Raw genomic sequence first — 22,895 nt, forward strand, 5'->3', positions numbered from 1 at the left:
AAACATGACGCCCATTTCATCATCACTGCTGTTGCCATTGTCCTTGCTATTCTGTCTGATGCATCAATTGCTGCCTGTAAGGAGGTCCTAGCTCTTAACTGACCCTCTGAAGTTAAGGATCTTAAATCTTCCCTTGAATCCTGTGGTAAGTTGTCTGTGAAGTCTGACACCTTATGCCAACTGATGTAGTCATCTGTGGCCAGGAGTGTCTGGGAAATGGCAATGCTCACAGCTGGCAGAGGTATAGCTCTTCCTTCCAGAGAGATCCAGGCATTTGGGCTCCTTTCCTCCAGGTGTCATCTTAGAGCTCTGCTTTCTCAGCCTCTCTTGGGCAGCCAGGTATGGGATGAGCGTGCAAATACTCAGATCCCAAAAATGGAACCTGGTACCTTCTGTCTACCTTTTAACGTGTTGGAGGAATAGATGCAGGCATCTGCCACAGAAACTGTACAGGTCTAAGAGTACCTCATTTACTGGCATAGCCAGACTGTCTGACAGAGGCGTGCAAGATATCTAATAATTTATAGGACTTCTCCTGCATTACCTCAGTTGGAATGTCTAATGTATATGCCATCTGATGAAGGAGGTCTTGAAAGGATTTGTAGCTGTCAGCGTGTGGTTGAGCAGATGGGACCACAGCTTTGTTGGCTGAGGATGAGACAATGGCAGCCAGGGCCGGCTCCAGGCACTGGCGAAGGAAGCAGGTGCCTGGGGTGGCCAATAGAAAGGGGCGGCACGTCCAGGTCTGCGGCGGCAATTAGGCAGCAACACCATTGCTCCGCTTCAGTCTTTGGTGGCACTTCGGCAGCGGGTCCTTCACTCCCTCTCTTCCTCTTCAGCGGCACCTCAATTGGGTTTTTCTTTTTTTTCTTCGCCACTTGGGGCGGCAAAAAAGCTGGAGCTGGCCCTGATGGCAGCAACAACAAATCCAGCTGACTGATGGATTTCTTTGTCAAAGACTTGCAATTGTTGAGGATCAGCAACTGCCATTTGGGGTGGCCAAAAGATTCCAATCTCGAGTGTATGGAGCGTATGCACACCAAGAGGAGAATGTATATATAGGGACAAGGAAATAAGAAGAAAGGAGTGTGATCCCAACATAGACATCCAGAACTTCTAGTCAGTTACAGAGAAGAAGCACTGCCTTCAGAAAAGCAAATTCCAGTGCTGGGAAAGCGTAGGAGTGAGAAGGTGAAGCTAAACCACTTAATCTACAATAAAGATGAAAAAATATCTGGGGTGACCCTTGCTTTTAAATGATGCTATTTTTTAATCTTTGAGATAAGTGCAAGTCTTTTACATAGAGATGTACATCTTTACTCTCTTCTGCTACTTGTCCTCTATCTTCCCATGTTCTGGCCTTTCCTGTAAACATAGTTCTACTTTTGTCTCCTTCTCCCACTCTGAGCTTCAAGTCACGCCCTATGTCACAGCAGCCAGATGTTTTTAACACCTTCCTTGTCCCCATGCCAAGTGTATGCCTTCCCCTTGTTCAAATCCATTTAATACCCACCTCATTTAGGAAACCTTCAATGGGGAGAAGTTATGTAGGGAGAAGTTGCAAATCAGTCTGATGTGCATTCTCATGAGAGGGACGAGCTGAAGGTGATGCTCAGGTTACCAGTCTGAGTGTCTGGGAAGGGATGGTGTTGTCACTACTGACAGACAAGTGAAGGGAAGACAAAGCATTCTAGCCTGAATGTCACAAGGAAGTCAAGAAAGAAAGAAATATGTATTGATAACCAGAGTGCTCAATGCACACCTCAATCAAGTATCAGAGAGCTGTGTGAAAAAGTGCTTAATTTTTCAGAATTAATCCTTAGGCTTAAGTTAATATTGAACAAAATATACTTTCTACATGTTATCTATACTAATTGAACTTGAAAAAACAGATAAATTTGTTCAGAACAGAAAATATGTGGGCTTTCAGGCTTGAAAGGATGTCTTGCTAATTACTATGAGAGGTCACTACCAGTTAATGTGGAGAGTCCTTTGAAATGTGCTTTATGTGTGTATTTCTCATTGACAGTATCACACAGAAAATTGTCTGTTTAGAAGAAGAAGAAGTTATTCACCCTGTGTAGTAACAGGTTCTTCTAGATGTGTCCCCCCACTCGGTGCTCCAGTTCAGGTATACATGCACCTCTCGAGCTCTTGAGTTGAGATTTTCCATTAGCAGTGTCCTCTGCATGCATCTAATACATCCTCACACTGTTCACTGAGGAAATATAGATCTGCAGGGTGGTGCAAATATAGATTTGCACCACCTTCAGGTCCTTCTCTATCCGAACATCCCATAGAGAATAGTCTGATGCAGAATGGAAGGAGGACAGGTAGTGGCACACCCTAGGAAGACACATCTCAAAGAACCAAGTATCAGAGGGGTAGCCGTGTTAGTCTGGTTCTGTAGAAGCAGCAAAGAATCCTGTGGCACCTTATAGACTAACAGACGTTTTGCAGCATGAGCTTTCGTGGGTGAATACCCACTTCTTCGGATGCTTGCATCCGAAGAAGTGGGTATTCACCCACGAAAGCTCATGCTGCAAAACGTCTGTTAGTCTATAAGGTGCCACAGGATTCTTTGCTGCTTCTCAAAGAACCAGTTACTACACAGAGTGAATAACCTCTTCTTCTTCGAGTAGCATCCCTATGGGTGCTCCACTTCAGGTGACTCCTGAGTAGTATTTCCACAGGGAGAAGGGTTCTTTGGAATTGAGTCCAGAACTGAAGACAGGACTGTATTACCAAGTGTCGCACCTGAACAGGAGGCATGATTCAAAACACAGTGTTTTAGGAAATGTTTGTACCGAAGCCCTTCTAGTGGCCTTACATATCTCAGATACCGTAAGATTTTTGAGTAATGCCATGGACATGATTTGTGATGGGGTAGCATGTGCTATCACTAGGGTTACCACCTGGCCAGTATTTGATCAGTCTGGTTGGGTTTTTTATGGATTTGCCAGTTGCCATAAAATAATTGTAAAGTAATTTAATCTGCTGGGGTTTTTTATGTGGTTCTAAAGATTTGCATTATTATCACAATACACTGGGATATCTAATGTTAAAAGTTTCTGTGTCCAGCTAAAGATGCTGCAGTGTTTCCACTTCTGCAGTTTAAGTGATAGATCAAAACTGTTGAAAATACAGCAACTGTCTGCCCACCAACTGGCAAGCGCACCGTGCGCGTGCGTGAGAGTGGGCTTGAGTCACATGAGAGTGAGATGTGTGATGTTATCAATATCTATGTTATCTCTCTGGATACTATAAGTGATTGTTGAAGGTGGGTGGGATGGCAGAGTTGCCTTCTGGTTGCGAGTTGGGGTTGCGGTGGGCTTGTCTTGTTGGGGGGAGATGCTGTTTTTTGGCAGTTCAAAGGTGCTAAACCTAGCTATCCTTCCTGGGGGGTGGGGAGGAGGAGGAGTGTGAGACTTATGTGGTTTTGGAAAAAACACTGGTAGGGGAATGAACTGGTTAAGAAGAAAATCCAGAGTAACTTTGATAAGAATTTAGGGTGTGGGCATAAAGATATCTTGCCCTTGAAAAACACAGTTAAGGTGTCTGCCACCAATCCCCCAATGTCTCTGATTCTAGAGGTTGATGTGATAGCTACTAAAAATGCAGTCATCATGGATAAGTGAAGCAAAGAAGAGGTTGCCATTGGTTCAAATCATGGTCTTCTGAGACATCTAAGTACCAAGTTGAGAGGTTCCAAGTCAGACTGCGGTCCCTAACTTGGGGGTAGAGATTCCTCAAACACCTAATAAACCTTGAAGACATAGGGTGAGCAGATAAAGAAAATCCTTCTACTGGAGGATGAAAAGCTGATATTGCAGTCAAGTGAACCTGAATCGAGCTAACCGATAATCCTGATTTCTTTAGGTCCAATAGGTAATCCAGGATAGCTGAGAGCAACGAGGATTCAGAGATGAGTGGTGGTCTTGACACAAATGGTTGAATCTTTTCTACTTCTGCAGGTAAGTCATTCAGGTTGACTCTTTTCCACTGTTCAGTAACACTTAGTTCGACAGAGCAGGTAGATTCTAACCCTGCAAACCATTGTGGAACCATACCCTGAGGTGGAGAATCCCTATTTTGGGATGAAGTAAATGACTTGCATCTTGGAAAAGGAGATGAGGATTGATTGGAAGCATAAGAACATAAGAACAGCTATACTGGGTCAGACCAAAGGTCCATCTAGCCCAGTAGCCTGTCTTCTGACGGTGGCCAATGCCAGGTGCCCCAGAGGGAATGAACAGAACAGGTAATCATCAAGTGATCCATCCCTGTCGCCCATTCCCAGCTTCTGGCAAACAGAGGCTAGGGACCTCCCTGCCCATCCAGGCTAATAGCCATTGATGGACCTGTCCTCCATGAACTTATCTAGTTCTATTCTATTCTATTCTTGGCCTTCACAACATCCTCTGGCAAGGAGTTCCACAGGTTGACCATGCATTGTGTGAAAAAAATACTTCCTTTTGTTTGTTTTAAACCTGCTGCCTATTAGTTTCATTTTGTGACCTCTAGTTCATGTGTTATGAGGAGTAAATAACACTTCCTTATTACTTTCTCCACTCCAGTCATAATTTTATAGACCTCTATAATATCCCCCTTAGTCGGCTCTGGTCACTGGAGGGATGCACAGTTGAAGCAGGTAAGGATATCAACCTTGTCTTCGCCAGATCGGTATTATAAGGATTACCCTAGCTTTGTCCTATCTGATCTTGTTCATCACTCTCAGTTTTAGCAGTGTTGAAGGAAATGCATAGAAAAGTCCCTTTGTCCAAGATAAAGAGTGATGGCCTAGACCACCCCTTGAGCAAAATAGAAAACACTTCTTGTCCTGGAGTTAGCGAATAAGTCCACCTCTGAAAGCTCCCAGTTAAGAAATTATACCATGAAGAATTTGAGACTCTAGTTCCTATTCATAATCCTGGGAGAAATGCCTGCTGAGAATATTGGCTGTGGTGTCTAAACACCTGGGAGGTAGATGGCTGAAATGTGAATCTGAGAGGCTATACACCTGTTCCACAACTTTATTGCTTTGGTGCACAGGGAGGGGGATCTTGCTCCCCCTTGTCTATTCATACAGAACATGCAGACCACATTGTTCATCATGATCCTCGTTGATAAGGGGTAGGAAATAGAGACAAGCATTCTTGATTGCCCTGAGTTCCAATAGGTTGATGAGGAGAATGATTTCCTGAGGTGACCATGTGCCTTGAGCCGTGAGTGTTTTGAGGTGAGCTCTCCATCCCAGCAGGGATGCATCTGTTGTCATGGTTATTACTGGAGTTGGGCAAACGAAAGGAATGCCTGCACCAACATTCAGTTGATCTTTCCACCAGTGTAGGGAGTCCTTTACATGAAGGGGAATTGCAACTTGCTTCTCCAAACTATCTCTGGTTGGTGAATGGATTGTTCTGAGCCAGCCTTGGAAGCAACAGAGGTGTGATTGGCCATGAAGGTGTAAGCTGCCATATGACCCAGGGGCTGTAGACAGCTCCTTACTGAGGTTCAAGGACTCCCTTGAATGGTTCTGACTAGATTTGATAAAGTTATGAATCTGTCCGTGGAAAGGTAGGTCCTGGCTGTCCATGAATCCAAGTATGCCCCTATGAACTGTATTCTCTGTGCACAGATTAATGTTGATTTTCTTACACTGAGCTGAAGACCCAGTTCTTGGAAAAGGGAAAGGTCTGTCTGAGCGGATGACAGTACACGTCATAAGAGCAGCCAGTCGTTGAGGTATGGGAAGACTAAAATTGGTTCCCAAAGAAGGTAAGCAGACCTTTGAGAACACCCTTGGAGTTGAGAAGAGGTGGAAGGAATGTATTCATTATTGAAAATGTTTCTAGTCGACTGTAAGGCTTTGTTATTTTCTGTGAGATGGGTGTATTGCCATATGGAAATAGGCGTCTCTTAGACTGAGGTCCAAAGCCCACTCTCCTGCCTCTAGTCAAGGGATTATAGCTGCCAGCGTCATCATCCTGAACTTTTGAGACTTTCAAATGTGTTTAGTAGTCTTAGATCTCAAATCGGTTTCCACCCTCAAATAGAAACCCCTTTCCTTTGTGAGGAGCTGGAACTGGCTCTTTCACTTCTAAATTAAGGAGAGAGTCTATTTTTTGTCTCAGTAGAAGCTTGTGAGAGGAATTCCTAAAGAAGGATGGGGAAGGAAGATGCAAGGGAGGGAGGGAGAGATGCAAAGTGGATAAAGTAGCCTGATGTTATGACTATGACCCACTTGTCTGTAGAGATCCACCTCCTAGCATGTTGGAAATGGGAAAGAGAGGAAGTGGGCCAAGGGTTGCAGCTGCTAAACTAGAGGTGTGGGAGGATTCGAGAACTTGACCAACCCATCAAAATTGTTGTTTCAATTATCACTAGGTACTCGCAGAAGGAGGATGAGAAGCTCTCTATCTCTGGAACTTATGTCTCTTCCTGGGGGTTTGGTAGATCTGTGAAACCCAGAGAACTGACCAGGATGAGATCTCTGGGCAGTTTTTGACCTATTCAATTTTCTTTTTTTTGTAGGAGTTACATATACCTGGTGATCTTAACATGACCCTGGAGTCTTTTAGTGTGTGAAGAGACTCATCTGTGGTTCTGAGAACAACTTTCAAACATCAAAGGGAAGATTCAGACCTCATTGGAACTCCAGGAGTTAAAGACACGACACCTTGTTCATAACTACCGCCATAAAAATGGACTTGGCAGTGGTGTCTGCATTATCCAAGGACACTTGAAGAGACATCCTGACTAATAACTGGCCCATCCATGATGATGGCCTGAAATTGTTTCCTCTGTTCCTGTGGAAGATGATCAATAAGGGCCATAAATTTATCATAGTTTGTGAAATTATATTTAGCCATGACTGCCTGATAGTTTGTGATCTCAAATTGCAGGGTCGCAGATGAATATTACTTCTGTCCAAAGAGGCTTAAGCACTTTTGGTAATTGTCATGCAGGGCAGACTTGTAGTAGTGTTGCTTACCCTGCTCGTTCACTGCATCCACCACCAGAGAATTACATGGAGGGGGATGGAGGAGAATACAATTTTGGAGTCCTTGGAGGGGACATAATATTTTTTATCTGCCAATTTGCAAGTTGGTGGAATGGTAGTGGGTGTTTGCCAAACAATCTTTGCTGGGTCCAAGAGCACCTAATTAATGAATTATACTACTCTTGTGGGTGTCACTGATTGTAAAATGTCAAATAATTTGTGTTGTGAATCCTTGACATCTTTGAGTGGTATCTGAAGAATGTTGGCTACCTGCTTTATAGGGTCTCGAAATTGCTGGAAATTATTGGCCATGGATGGTTGTGGAGGCATCATGGCCTCATCTGGAGACAATAAAGAGACAGTAGTTTGAGAGGTGGCTTCTTTATCTTCCTGTTCCTGAAATGTCTCCTCATGTTGGGGTCTGAGTTGGCAAGAAGAGGATCGAATATCGCTAGCTTTCCAATGTGTCTGAGCTGGTGTTTTGGCAAATTGCTGTTGGTACACAGCCCAGGAACCCCAATATAGCCATTGGGGAAAGTCCATAAAGGAGAGGGGGTGGCATCCATGGTTGGTCTCATCACCTTGGTGTCATGAATGAGGATCTTCCCTACATGTGTCAAAGAATCAGTTCTTGTATGGATTGGTAGAAGAACCCTGCACTGAGATGGAAGAGACTGAATGGAGGTCTCCCTCTTCCTCTTCAATATCCTCCAATTGGTGGGTACTAATAGAACAAGGTGGAAAGTCTGGAAGTACTGGAGAGTGATGGTGGTCTGGAGATTGGGGACTCGGTACTGAGAGGTGTTCAGTACCCATGAAAAGTGGAGATGTTGGTTCATCCACCACTGGTAAGTCTTTTGAGTATCTAAATTCCTGTGGTACCGAGTGGAGGATTGGTACCAATGTGCTTGACAACAGAAGGAGCTGGTACTCTTAGAGCATACCGAAATAGGCACCGATAGTGTCTGATGCTTCGGTTTGCACAGTACCCAGGGTCCTGACTGGAGAGTACCAAAGATGGAGCTGTGCACAATGGTATTGGTCTGGAGGAGTGCTTATCCTTACTTTCTTTGTCCCTTGTAGACAGTATCAGGACTCTGTCAGAGCCGTGTTTCTCCTTGGATCTCCGAGAGTCTTTCACCTCTACAGTACCAAGCTGAGAGGTCGAGGCTTCTGATATCATGCACTTAGCAGGGGACTGAGGTAATTTGGGAGCATACTCCTATGGGAGGGAATCAAAGCTCCTCTTCTTGGGAGCCTTCACTGAGGCCTAAAGAATCTTCCCTTTCTTCTGGGAAGATATGTGCTGAGGTCAAAGGGGTGCTGGATCTGCCCAGAGACAGATTTCCAGGGTGGGGGGTGGGAGGAGCTTCTCCTGACCTGACTCTGAAGTAGGTCAAAGAGAGTGCTCCATCAGCAGCAGCCTCAACTTGATCTCCCGGTACTTCCTTGTCCTGGATTTAAGGGCCAGGCAGACATTACACTTCTGGGAGATGCGTGACTCTTCCAGACAGCAGACACACTTAGAGGGGCTGTCGCTAACCAGAATAGCTTCCTGACAAGAGAGGAAACATTTGAATCCTAAAGAGCCAGGCATGCCCTGCCGGAGAGTAAGGCTCCCTGAAGGAAAGGAGAGGAACAAAGTTAATCCTCACACTACTTATCTACTAACAACTGTTGTATCTAATACTAAATAGTAGTAAACTATAAACAAGAAGTGAGCGACGGCACGTTCAAACCAGATATGCTAGGGCTCTGTCTAAGGCTGAAGTAGTTGAGAAGGAACTGAGGATGGTTTGCAGAGCAGCCCTTTATAGCCTTGGTGTGTGGCATGAGGACGTATAGGATGCATACGCAGCCTGAAGGATGCGGCTAGTGGAAAATCTCCGATCAAAGGCTCAAGAGGTGCAGACACACTTGAAGAGGAGCATCCATAGGGACATGACTTGAAGAAGAACAAGTAGATGAAGCTCAGATATGATCACTCCAGAACATATCTGGATGCTAGTATATCAAGGAGGGGTCAAACTTTTTCACCGTGTTGACAGCATTTTAATAGAGATTGTCTCCCGTTTTGTATGGATCACTTCCTCTCCCATTCATACAACTACAGGAAGGGTTTACATGAAAAAGCATTATTTGGGAGGCATGAAAGGCAGGATTCTCAGCTGGTATAAAAGGGCCAGGCTCTACTGACTTCAGTGGAGCTATTCCGATTTACAGCAGGTGAGAATCTGGGCCTTCATGGTATTTAGCTGTCTTTTAAGTAAATTTAGCAGCTGGAAGAGAGGAGGAGGAGGAGCCAGCATCATGTGAGCAGCCAGATCTCTACAGCATGTCCTGTAGGTGATCAGAGGATTTTAGTAAATGACTTTGGGCTGAATTCCTCCCTCACACTACTTTTACTCTAGTATTAACTGCACTGACTTCATCTGAGTTACTGCCATTTTACAGGGGTGTAAATGAGAGGAGAATCAGGCCCTTTTCACTTAAGGTCTAACCGGAACACAGGTGATCCATCACAGGTTCCGTAAAGCCAATAAACTGTATCCTGGCACGCATGCCTTCACACAGTGCTACTTTCATTGTAGGAACTCTGACTCCATTTTGCTCTGGATTACAAACAGGAAGAAGAACAAAATGGTTTCAAATCTGCCGTTGGGGTTTGAGCACCTTCAGGATGACTCTAAAAGAGCCTAAAACCAGAAACCAGAAACTACAATAAATATTTATCAGATGGATTTATCAGCAAAAGTATAAATCATTTACACCAGTCAAAATGCATATGTTTGGCAGTCTAGGTAAAAAGGAAAAGTGTAGGTGTTAACTTAGAGTCAGATCCTAGGAGGTGCTGATTTTAGCGAGAGCTGGTGACTCTCAGCACCTCACATGACTGGACCACTGGATATCTACCTAACAAGAAAAAGTGTTTTTGATAGAACTTACCACCTGTAGAAGAGCCAGGTAACCAGCACCAACGTTATCAAAGTTGACTTTAACTTTTGTCCAGTAAAAATTGCCTGTCACGTTATAGATTATGCACTCACTCATGTTATTAATAACTTTATAGTCTAAAGGCATATCTCCTGCTGTCTTGTTAATGCATTTTCCAAACTTTCCTGCAAACAGGTTCACTCCCATGATGCTAAAAATGAGCCAGAAAATGAGGCAGACGAGGAGAACGTTCATGATGGAAGGGATGGCGCCTAACAGGGCATTCACAACCACCTTAAATAAGTGAAATAAAAGAAAAAACATAAAATTACTGCAGGCCTTCACATGAACACATCCCTAAGTAGCTGTTTTGTACACTAAAGTAACCGGGCCAATCCTCAACTGATGTAAACTGGATTAAAACTAGCTGAAGATCTGGCCCATTATTTTGAAAAATTTAAGAACACTTAAGACTCTTCTTTTTTGTACCTTAAAAATAATGTATCAGTATCTCACCCATACAACCAGTTAGCAACCAATTGTTCTTCATAACAGGGCAAGGTAGCAGGATTCTCCCTGCTTCATATTGGACCCTATGTTTAGTGATATGTTAAGTGTCTAATCGGAGGTCAGCGGGGCACAAAAAATATTCTTACAATGGTTAAAGGACCAGGAGAGAGGAAGAGAGGCTTCCTTCTAAGCAGCAAAGTATCTAAACCTCTTTCTGAACTCAGGCCCCCTACACAATACAAGAAATTTTAACCCTAACTATGAAGGGTATTGATTATCTGAGGAGTAATTGATCCAGTGGTGTCTCATCTGTCAAAGATACCACTGATTGGAAGCCACTATTACTGTGAGAAAGTGGAGTCACTGAAATTCTTGGAGCAGGGCAGCTAGGGAGGATATCTGACCGCCAATATGGAGGATCTACTGTTACAATTTAATCCCTTACCTTACTACTCCTATCTCTATAGTGCGTATCATTAAAACAGCCAACACACCCTGATTTAATATATATCTGACTCACATTACCCCACTTGATACTGTACCAAAACTCTGTAATTCTGTTTTCTGCAGAGACCCATCGGCTCCAGGCAGGATTAGTGTGCAAACCCATATATACAACCACACATACAAATATTGTATAGGAAAGAACCCAGTCACTTAAAGTACTTATAAACAATTGGCATAGGAACAAAAGTCAATGCTTGCATTATGGATCTGAACCAAAGCAAATAGAATATACAATATGCATTCTGTAGTCCCCACAAAAATTCAGCAATATCAACATGCACTCCAAAATATAAGGCTAATATAACAACCACCTTATATATATATGTTATTCAGCATTCTAAACCACCATCCAAAATGTAAAAGCCTTTGATGCATGCTAAGCATAACATGAAAGACATTTTCTCAAGAAAAATCTTTGTCACAAAATGTATTTTTTCACACTATATTAATGGCTTGTACAGTTTTTACATATCCACAGCTACTCTAAGTGCTGCCAATACAGTACTTTGCAGGACCAATGCAAAGTAAACTGGCAGCCTTTCTACAGATTCCAGACTTTACTATATGAATTTGTCTCCTTGTTTATTTCATGCTTTCAAGATTAGAATCTGATATGCAGACACTAAGCCTTTCCCCGTCTCAGTCTACATTTCTGAAACTGAGACAAAGTGATATCGATCTGCAAAAATGAAATTTTATTAAATTGTGAATCTGGTTATGGAAAACGTCAGTTGTTTTCTATCATATTAGTGCCCAATTTTCTGACAAGCCAATAATATCAAATTCATTTCACCATTACTTTTGTGGTTCTGGAAAGGATAAAAGAGCACAGTAAAATGATTTTACACATTTAGAACAGGCAGTTTATTCTGGTACACTGAAGAAAATACACAATTACTAGGGCTGTCAAGCGATTAAAAAAATTAATTGCGATTAATCGCACTGTTAAACAATAATAGAATACCATTTATTTAAATATTTTTGGATGTTTTCTACATTTTCAAATAGATTGATTTCAATTACAACACAGAATACAAAGTGTACAGTGTTCACTTTATATTTATTTTTATTACAAGTATTTGCACTGTAAAAAAAAACAAAAGTAGCATTTTTCAATTCACCTACAAGTACTGTAGTGCAATCTCTTTATCATGAAAATTGAACTTACAAATGTAGAATTATTTACAAAAAACTGCATTCAAAAATAAAACTATGTAAAATTTTAGAGCCTGCAAGTCCACTCAGTCCTACTTCTTGTTCAGCCAATTGCTCAGATAAATAAGTTTGTTTACATTTGCAGGCAATAATGCTGCCCACTTCTTGCTTACAGTGTCACCTGAAAGTGACAACAGGTGTTCTCATAGTACTGTTGTAGCCGGCATCGCAAGATATTTACGTGCCAGATGCGCTAAAGATTCTTATGTCCCTTCATGTTTCAACCACCATTCCAGGAGACATGTGTCCATGCTGATGATGGGTTCTACTTGATAATAATCCAAAGCAGTGTGGACCGACCCATGTTCATTTTCATGATCTGAGTCAGATACCACCAGCAGAAGGTTGATTTTCTTTTTTGGTGGTTCAGGTTCTGTAGTTTTTGCATCATAGTGGCGCTCTTTTAAGACTTCTGAAAGCATGCTGCACACCTTGTCCTCCTCAGATTTTGGAAGGCACTTCAGATTCTTAAACCTTGGGTCAAGTGCTGTAGCTATCTTTAGAAATCTCACATTGGTACCTTCTTTGCGTTTTGTCAAATCTGCAGTGAAAGTGTTCTTAAAATGAACAATATGTGCTGGTTCACCGTCTGAGACTGCTATAACATGAAATATATGGCAGAATGCGGGTAAAACAGAGCTGGGGACATACAATTCTCCCCCAAGGAGTTCAGCCACAAATTTAATTAACACTTTTTTTTAAACGAGCATCCTCAGCATGGAAGCATGTCCTCTGGAATGGTGGCTGAAGCATGAAGAAGCATACGAATGTTTAGCATATCTGGCACGTAAATACCTTGCAATGCCAGCTACAAAACTGCCATGCAAATGCCTGTTCTCACATTCTGGTGACATTGTAAATAAGAAGAGGGCAGCATTATCTCCTGTAAATGTAAACAAACTTATTTGTCTTAGCGATTGGCTGAACAAGAAGTAGGACAGAGTGGACTTGTAGGCTATGAAGTTTTACATTGTTTTGTTTTTGAGTGCAGTTATGTAACAAAAAAAATCTACATTTGTAAGTTGCACTTTCACGATAAAGAGATTGCACTGCAGTACTTGTATGAGGTGAATTGAAAAATACTATTTCTTTTGTTTATCATTTTTAAGCACAAATATTTCTAATAAAAAATATACACTTTGAGTTCAATTGCAATGCAGAATACAATATATATGAAAATGTAGAAAAATATCCAAAATATTTAATAAATTTCAATTGATATTTTATTGTTTAACAGTGCAATTAAAATTGTGATTAATTGTGATTAATTTTTTTAATCGCGATTATATTTTTTGGTTAATCACGTGAGTTAACTACGATTAATCGACAGCCCTAACAATTACATAACTCTTTCAAGTCCTGGAACTACATTTTGCACATTTCTGAAAGGAGCAAATTTTTTGCAAGACCGACTACCTATTTTTGCCATATGCAGACTTTTTACAACTACTGTCCCTTTTGCTAATTTTATCTTTCACTTTTAGATTTAGTGCATTTTTAACTTTATAGTTTTAACCCAACCTTTATTTTGTAAGCCAAGATGCAAAATAATTTCCAAAGCAAATGATCATTGGAATACTGCCAAAATGGATATCTTAATAATTTTCATTTGCTCTTTAGAGTGATGTTTTTGTTCAATGTCCAACCATGCTGGCCCCAAATTACTGCAACTACACTATGTGTGACAGAGACGAAAACATTATGGCTGTTAGAGATAGAGAGATTACAGTGCAAATGATCATGCATAGGAACAGAACACAATCATGCAAGTTAGACAATACAAATGATGGTCATGCATGCATCCTCCTTTTTTCCTTGTGCTGAATTATGTTCAGTGGAGTGTAGATAACAAAATATGACACAAGACTTGAAGCAAATCATGTAACACCTCTTTGAATGAATTATTAATGAAGGGCCTAATTCTCCTCTGACTTATACTGTTTTACACCAACATAATACCACTTGTTTAAAAGGAGCTACTCCTAATTTACATCAGTGCAAGTGACAGCTGATTAAGGACCTGAATATGTAACCAGACGAAACTATTAAGAATTTATGTTAAAGTTGAGACGCAAACATTCCAAAACTAAGGACCAAATTTCTGGTATGTCTAGAAATAACCTATACAGTACAGTCATCTATAAGAGATGATGTTATAACACTGCATTCCCATTGATATCTTATCAGCCATGCTTGAAACCTCCTTCCCCATAACTTCTGTTGGGGGTAGCCTTTTGCCACCCAATGCCCTACTTGGCATCTGGAGGTGCTCTAAATCAGGAGTTCTCACGCTTAATTGCACCGCAACCCCTGTCTGACAATAAAAATTACTACCCCAGGAGAGGGGATCAAAGCCTGAGCCCACCTGAGCCCCACTGCCCCAGGCAGGGAGAGGAGAGGGCTTCAGCCCCAGGCAGGGGGCCTGTAACTTGAGTCCCAACACACAGGGACGAAACCCTCAGGCTTCGGCTTCGGGTGGTGGGGTTCGGGCTTTGGCTTTAGCTCTGAGCCCCAGCAAGTCTAAACCAGCTCTGGCGACTCCATTAAAATGGGGTCCCGACCCACAGTTTGAGAACCACTGCTCTAAATCCTCAACATTTCCTTTCACCGATTCATAATGGGGCAGATCCTCAGTTTGCGTAAGTTGTCATAGCTCCACTGACTTCATGGACAATTACACCAGCTGATGTTCTGCCCAATAGATTTTAAGGCTTGAAAGGACTATTGTGAACATTTTGTCGGATCTTCTGTATAGTACTGGCCATAGAAAAGGTCACCCAGTAATTCCAACATCAAGCCCATACCTTTTGGTTGATCTAGGGTCATATCTTTTAGCAAGTCATCCAATCTCGATTTAAAGATTTCAAGTGATGGAGAAGCCACCACACTGTTAGGTAAATTGTCCCAATGTTTAATTATTCTCAGTGTTAGAAATGTGTGTCTTATTTCTAGTCTGAATTTGATGAGTTTGAGCTTCTATCCACTGAATCTCGTTATGCCTTTGTCTGCTAGATTAATAGCCCTCTACAGAACTCTTCTCCCCATGTCAGTACTTATAGACTTGATCAAGTCACCTTTTAAACCTTCTTCTGGATAAGCTAAATAGATTGAACTTCTTAACTCCCTCCCTGTAAGGCAGATTTTTCAGACCTTGAATTATTCTTGTAGTTCTTTTCCAACGCTTGCCAATTTTTCAATGTCCCTTTTTAAATGTGAATGCCAGAATGTCAGTATTTCAGTAATGGACTCACTTATGCGGTATTAAGAGGCAATATCACCTCCCTACTCCTACTTGATATTCCCTTGCTTATCTTCAGAGAATCACATTAGCTCTGTTAGCCATCACATTACATGGGAAGCTCATGTTCAGTGGATTATTCACTATGACCCCTAAGCCCTTCTCAACCTCTGTTTTTCAAGATACAGTTCAACATAGTACGAGGGTGCCCTATTTTCTTTGTTCCTAGATGTATGCAGTATTTGGCTGTATTAAAATGAATGTTGTTCAAGTGAGCCCAGTATAGTTGATCTATCTTTAACATTATTTACCACTACATTAATTTTTGTACCATAAGCAAGCTTTACTAGCAATGATTTTATATTTTCTTCCAGGTCATTGACAATAATATTGAATAGGTTTGGGTCAAGAACAGATCCCTGAGACCACATTAGAAACATTACATCACTGGATAACAATTGCCCATTTACAATTACTTTTTGAGATCTATCAGTCAGACAATTTTTGTAAGCAGAGTTTGGCAGCTGCGCATGCACCATTAGGCTACCCCTAGACACCAGCTAAAGGCTCTGCTGCAGTTTCCCTGGGGGAGGCCGCCTCCACAGGGTTTCTCTTTGGATAGCCGGAAAGTAGTTCTCTCCTAACTTCTAGAACCCTCTGTTGGGCTGGAGCAAGCTGAGGCTTTCTTCTGCCTGCACTGGAACTCAGCCCATTGGCAGACAGGAAGAAATGGAATGTGGAGGGCATGGGGCCTGGCCACTCTGAAGTCTAGTCAGTACAGGCCTTTTTGCCATGCAATCTTGGAGCTCTTGTGTGGGTGGGACCCTGTAGACACCACCCCTCCAAACCTATCAATGCCTCTAATTCACTGGCCCCAAATCACCTGTCTACCTCTCTATCTTTTAGTCAGGACCAATTGACTTCAAAGCCTAGGCACAATATAGTTTAGTGAAGCACCCTATGAGAATTTTCTTGCTTACATCTTAGTTCTGCAAAGTACTTTGAGCTCCTTAACTGAAAGCACTACACAAACATAAACTATTATTATCTCCTTACTCTGTGTGTTTGCGTCTCAACATTAACATTATTTAATCTCTCTCTCCTCTGGCAATTTTCCTTGTGCATTCTGGAGCATATGAGTTCCTAATAATGAAAGGTCTTACTGTCCCTAGCCATGGTAAGTATGGTTAGACATGCTAAAAATATAATAATTTGATTTTCCAGTGGAACGTATTCTCAATTATACTTTATCACAATTTACAAGTTAATTCAGTACCTCTGATAGCTCAGAAAAAGGAGGCACAAAGACTGTACACATTCCAACTATACCTATGGGGTAAGGAGGACAAGAACTTTGTGTCAGAAAACCTGGGATACCCCTGAATATGGGCATTTTAGGAACAGCATTTCTGGGACTGATGTAATAGAAAATGGTCTTCTCCTGCAGGTTTACAGCAAACCAACTTCTTCTCCAGTTCTCAGTAAACATCCCACCAAGCTTCCTTCAGTGCTTCTCAACTCTCTCAGTTTTTCGCGTCTCAAATGCCCCATACTTTGGACTTGGACTACACACAGAAGTTGCTAGGTTTAACAACCATTTAGTTAAACTCATGTATGGATATTCTTATAATACTTTAAAACTGGCTATGTGGGTTTTGATTGAGCTTGTATATTTACCAACTTAAGCTAAACCAATGTAAGTCAGGTCTAAATCAATTTAAGATGTCCACGCACAAATCACACCTTTAGCTAAACTGGTGCAACGATGCATCTAGATCAGATCTTTGTCCCTCTCAATTGCACCATACTTGCTCTGTTTCTGCTAGGGCTCCTGAATGTGGTAAAGCAATGTGGTCTGTAGTAGGTGAAGCTGGGTATATGGCACAACCCACACTTAATAAAAATATGGGACCAGATCATCAGCTGGAGTAAACAGAAGTAGTTCTATTAACTTTAATAGAGCTGCACCAATATATACCAGCTGGGGATCTGGCTGCTTAAGCCTATGCACTGTTCTGCGTGTGAATACTCTTTAAAATATGATATTGTTTGGGTTCACTAAGAAGAGTGCAGTGTTTTGAACCAAAACAGTTCAAATTTGGATGCCCGACACTGCTCCACCAATGTACTTAACTACTTATAGAGTTAGCTCAATTTCTAGGCTCATTCAGTCCTCTGGCTGTCTTACTATGGTATGATTATGATATGGAAACTGGACCATTAGGACTTCAGCTGAAACCACCAACTTGTTGCACATGAACTGTTGATAGACTTTTGATTGCTAGTGACTTATATTGAATTTGAACTTGCGACCTAGAGGCAAAAGACGCCATATTCCAAATTGATTTTATTATTAACATCTTACCATTTTCCTTGAAATATTTTAGGGATTTGGTGTCTCCAGATAGGACAGATGTAATTTTACATATATCAGAATCAGAAATCTTGGAAGTGGTGCTTAAGTTGGTACCTTATATACTCCCAAATGTTACTGGTTGTGCCATACAGAGATTTGTTTTGTTTTGCCATGTGATCTACAGTATTAGTGGTACCCTTGACTGGTACAGAATGCAGCTATTGTCATTTGATAGTCATGCATGATAAAAATAGTTTAAAAAACAAAGCCCAACTCCAGATACTTAAACATACTTGCTATGCTAATCAAGCACAAATAAATAAGTATGATACTGGTGGATACATCCATACATTCAAGAAAATGCAAATGGGAGAGGATAGACATGCAAGATAGAACAATGAACACAAATCACATGCTTACAGTGCTAATCCTGGCATTCTATATTAAAATTCAAATACTTTAGAGGAAAGTTTTTGTGAATTTGCTCATTTGTTTTCTATACACAGTGTGCCTCTAATGCGCATTTTTTTATTAGTAAAAATGTCCTCAACAATTTTGTGATTGATTTTAATTTTAATACAATTTGGAGGCAGAAGCAAACCTGTAGCAAAATTATTTTCCCTGATGTGCCTCATAATTAAAGAGACAATTGTTAGCCAGATGTTACCTCAGCCAAAAAGTTGTTTTTAAAACATAGTATGACAAGTTATGCAGCGGGATTAGCTTATCATGAAATCCACCAGAGAGTAAAAGCTGCAGCTATACTAATGCAATCAATACAATGGAGGTGGGTTTTTTTCCACACAGCATTATCATTCATTTCCTTTGCAGTCATAATGAAACCAAAACCAAAGAAATATGGCCCTTTTACATGCTTGATGTTCACAAAGATGGGCTTCGATGGTTGCTTTGTTTACTCTTACCCTCATCCCTTCAAATCGTGACAATGCTCTTAATGGTCTCAAAGCTCGGAGAGTCCTAAGGGATTTAATAGGACCCATTTCGGAGTATCCAAGTGAGTTAGCTATGAGGCTTATTAAAGAGACCTGAATGGAGACATAAAGCAAAAGTCCAAACTATTAGCACAATCCTACCATTTTACTTCTCTTCTGCCTTTCCTTCCTGAAAAGAAAAAACCTGTTAGTGGGACAATGACGAAATACCCTAAATGGAAGATATTGAATGAGATCAATGCAGAAAGAAAAGAAGTTTTAACATCCATATATATATACACAATTCTTTCCATGATGCCTTCAGAATATAAAGCCTTCGTTTCCAATTTAATGTAAACTCATAGAAATAGAGTCTATTTCCTTATAGTGAAGCACATAGGTGCCTAGTAATGTCAACGGGAACTTTTTGGTCAGAAAAAGGGGAGATTACAATTACAAAAATACTACTCTGCGGCAGCAACATTTTATTTAGTTTACAGCTGACAGAGGTGTGTGTGCATCTATCATTAGAAGTATTATTAAATCATGTAAATGCTACAATTTAGTGCTCTCCCAAAGAATCACTTTAAGATCCTGCAAGATCCAATGCTTTATTAAAACGGTAGAAGATTTTAAGATTGCCATTGTCAACTGAATTATCAAACCTAAATACCGATTTAAAAAAATCTCCCCTTAACCTGCCACTAGATCTGAGTTTATTATGGACTCTTTAAAAGAATTATGTATATCATTTGTGTGACACTTTCCATTTTTGTCGTTATCTGGATCCCCACACAGCACCTAAAAGAGAAGATTCTATGTTATTTTCCTGTAAGGGAAGTTAGAAGGTGCTCGGCATTAAAAGTGCTCAGACTTGATAGACACTAAAAGATACCCTTACCCTTATGCTCTCAAATCTGGATAGGGCTCGGAGAGGCCGCAATGCCCTCAGTGTTCTGAGAGATTTCATAGCGCCCAGCTGGTCATAGTCAAGAGTTGTTGCTATCAGGCAAACAACTGAAATCTGTGCAGATTGAATGGAATTTGAGATTACTGGTCAGATGAACAAACACAAAGTAAATGGGTTTTACAGCCACAGATGATATTCACAGCCTGAATTCTTACTGACTGGGGAGTGAAAAAGGAAGCTACTCCCATACACTGTAAGCATCTTTCTGACTTTCAAGCGGAAAATATACAGATTAATTTTTGTTCCATCTTTACAACCTTTTCTATTGCCAGGAATTGAGATCTGACTGGCTACCTTAATATGTGCATTGCTCACCTTGACAAATCCTTCGTTCCTGTCTCTCTAAGGTACTTATATGGCCCCCATTACTGTAATATCTGAATGCTTTCCAGTCTTGAATGTGTTTATCTTCACCACCCCCTGGGGGTAAATGCCATTACCCCCATTTTACAGAGGGGACCAGAAACACATCATGCAGGAGGTCTGTGATGGAGCAGGAAATTGACCCCATGTTGTCTAAGTCCCAGGCTAGCATCTTAACCCCTGGGCCATCCCTTCTCTTATAAGCTTAGTGACTTAACTACACAAAGCTGAGCAGACAATAATCATCTCTAAATATCTCTGTTCAATGCACTCAATGTTTTAATGTTTTATAAATTGTTGGTTCTATTGCACCTTTTAGACACAGCCAGCAGTAGGATAGCAGCTCCTGGAGACAATAGTGCCAGGGGCAGACACAATAGGCCAGACTCTCAGCTGGCGTAAATCAGCACAGCTGTGCTGGAAGAAGCACTGGTGTACAGCACCGAGCACTAGCCACTGATACACATTTTAACACAGTGTAATAGGCAAACTCACCTCACTGATTCAGCTCCTGTGGCAGGAGTGGAAGGAAGACTGATAATAAATGCTTCTGTATCATGGTGATAAGCATGGTATAAAAGCTTAATAGGTAGAGAGATCTGACATAGGCTGGGTTTAAGTACCGGAGATGATTTTTATAGGTTCCATATATTAATTAGTGATATTTTTCTTTCCCTTTCTAAGGCTTGCTCACTTGGGATTCATGATTAACTATGTCAGCCTGGCTTTTACAGGTGGGGAGCCTATGAAAAATAGTATTACTAAAACATTTAAAACTCTCTATAACATTTCTGAATTGCATTAGAATTAGTGTGGTATAAAGCTTTTACTGACACTCATTTGGGATACTCTGTCTGGCCTGGTATTGTCTTCAGCGTTCATTAATAATGTAGCCAACCAAAACTCAGGTTGCTGAAACCTTTATAACCACAGTGCACTACATCACCAAGTAGTCTCTCATTTTCACGCTCTCTCATGCTCATGTGTAGCACTGTAAGTGTTCATTTAATATTCGTTTGCCTTTCACTCTGAGTTTCTTGAAGTTTGTGGTTAAAATCTGGACCTTGATATATTGCATTAACATACAGTCACCTTCTGCTGTCCTTATTCACTCCACCCATTGACTTCAATGGGAATGTTGTTCAACTAAGGAGAAAGGATTGTAGGATTCAGCCCATGGTATTGGGCACATGTGCTGCGTGCATATATAAAATAGCTTTTCAATTTGAGTCACAACACTGTAACATAATTGGCATTACTGAGGTATTCCCTGTATACTAAGGACTCCACTACAGCAGAGATACACAGCCCTGTGAGGTGTACTGCCCCAGTAGGAATTTCAGAAGATGTCTGGACATATTTCTACTCCTACCCACTTTGGAAAATTTAATACTGATAATATGTCCACTGCCAGCTTCATGTGAGGGTTTTTTTTGGTCCAGCTAGATGGGAGAAAAGGGGTGTTGCTCCTTTAAGAATTTCTTACTATGGGTGGGAAGAAAGGGGAACATTTACAGGGATGGACAGGAAGGGCGGGAAGCAGTTGTTCCCAGGTCAGGAGAAAGTAAGTGCACTGCCCTTCCTGCTGATTGGAAGAGTGGCCCTGCAGAGGCCCTCTTTATGAGGATCAAGGTGGCGGCATAGACCCACCCTGAATATGGCAAAAGGACCAGATTCCCCCCTGACCTGGTATGGACATTATGCTAGTTGCTCTTTTCCTTGGGAGGTGGGGGAGGACTGGGAAGGAATTTTTCCCTCACTGTCAGATTGACCAAGGTGTATGTGTGGGGATTCACCTTCCCAACAGCTGGTTTGAGACCCAATGGGGTAGAGTAAGAGGATTAGGTTATAATGTCACAACTCACTACATAAAACTTGTTGTGGATGTCCAGTGCAGATACTTGGTATGGGAGGAATTCAGGTATCGGATAACATGGATTGGAAAAGGCTTGAAGGAAATCATTCCTTAAGGGAGCTGAGTAAAGGAGTTTTGGGGCCCCTACATCTCGTACAAGGGGACGCGACCCCCCTCCTTTTCCTAGCACCGTTTAAAGAAGTTGAGGAAGAGGTTTGGGGCTCCTACATCTGGTATAGCAGGGAGGTGACCAGAGGTGAAAGTAAGCCGGTCCGGTCCGATATGGCGTACCAGCAAGAGCCAGTACGCCGTGCTGGACGGCACCAGCATCCACGGCGGGGATTTAAAGAGAGAAACTAACTTACCAAAAAGTTCAGCTCTCATTTAAAAAAAAAATGCATTTTTACAACAAAAGGATTAAAATGCAGTGCAACTACAGTCCTTTTCCCTTGTTATCTTTACCCAGAATGAGTTAAAGGCAAAACTTTTGAAAGGTTTTCAGGTCTCGGGCACAATCAGGGGCACCATTCGGCAGGGGCAAGGGAGGGATCTAGCCCCCCCCCCTGAGTTTTGTAGGGGAGATCTACTCACCCTAGCTCCCTACTGAGCTCTTAACTGCAACAGTTTGAGTGTGATATGTGATATGGGAATGGTTGGGTCATTACACTAATTGAATCTATTTCCCTATGTTAAGTTCTCCTCACACCTTCTATGGGTCATCTCAATTATCACTTCAAAAGTTTTTTTTCTCCTGCTGATGATAGCTCATCTCAATTGATTAGACTCTTCCTGTTGGTATGCATACTTCCACCTTTTCGTTCTCTGTATGTATAAATATCTCCTGTCTGTGTGTTCCATTCTATGCATCCAAAGAAGTGAGCTGTAGCCCACGAAAGCTTATGCTGAAATACATTTGTTAGTCTCTAAGGTGCCACAAGTACTCCTGTTCTTTTTGCGAATACAGACTAACAGGGCTGCTACTCTGAAACATGTGGAGTTCAGAAGCTGTGAG

At 41.4% G+C, this 22,895-nt stretch overlaps 1 protein-coding gene across 3 annotated transcripts in view; it reads right to left on the minus strand.

The window, feature by feature from the left end:
* LOC123363577 (sodium channel protein type 5 subunit alpha-like) overlaps positions 1–22,895 on the minus strand; it is a 276,479-nt gene that overhangs the window by 15,551 nt on the left and 238,033 nt on the right. For 2 of the 3 annotated variants that reach the window (XM_045004715.1, XM_045004714.1), the window contains exons 21-22: positions 18,687–18,809; positions 9,950–10,231 (exon numbers count right to left, since the gene is read on the minus strand). In XM_045004715.1, coding sequence (XP_044860650.1) covers positions 9,950–10,231; positions 18,687–18,809 — 405 coding nt within the window. Of the gene's footprint in view, positions 1–9,949; positions 10,232–18,686; positions 18,810–19,596; positions 19,720–22,895 lie in introns of all 3 variants that reach the window. The other variant, XM_045004716.1, reaches the window with a different exon arrangement.

Source organism: Mauremys mutica, chromosome 2 (assembly GCF_020497125.1).
Source record: "Mauremys mutica isolate MM-2020 ecotype Southern chromosome 2, ASM2049712v1, whole genome shotgun sequence".
Taxonomy (NCBI): domain Eukaryota; kingdom Metazoa; phylum Chordata; order Testudines; family Geoemydidae; genus Mauremys; species Mauremys mutica.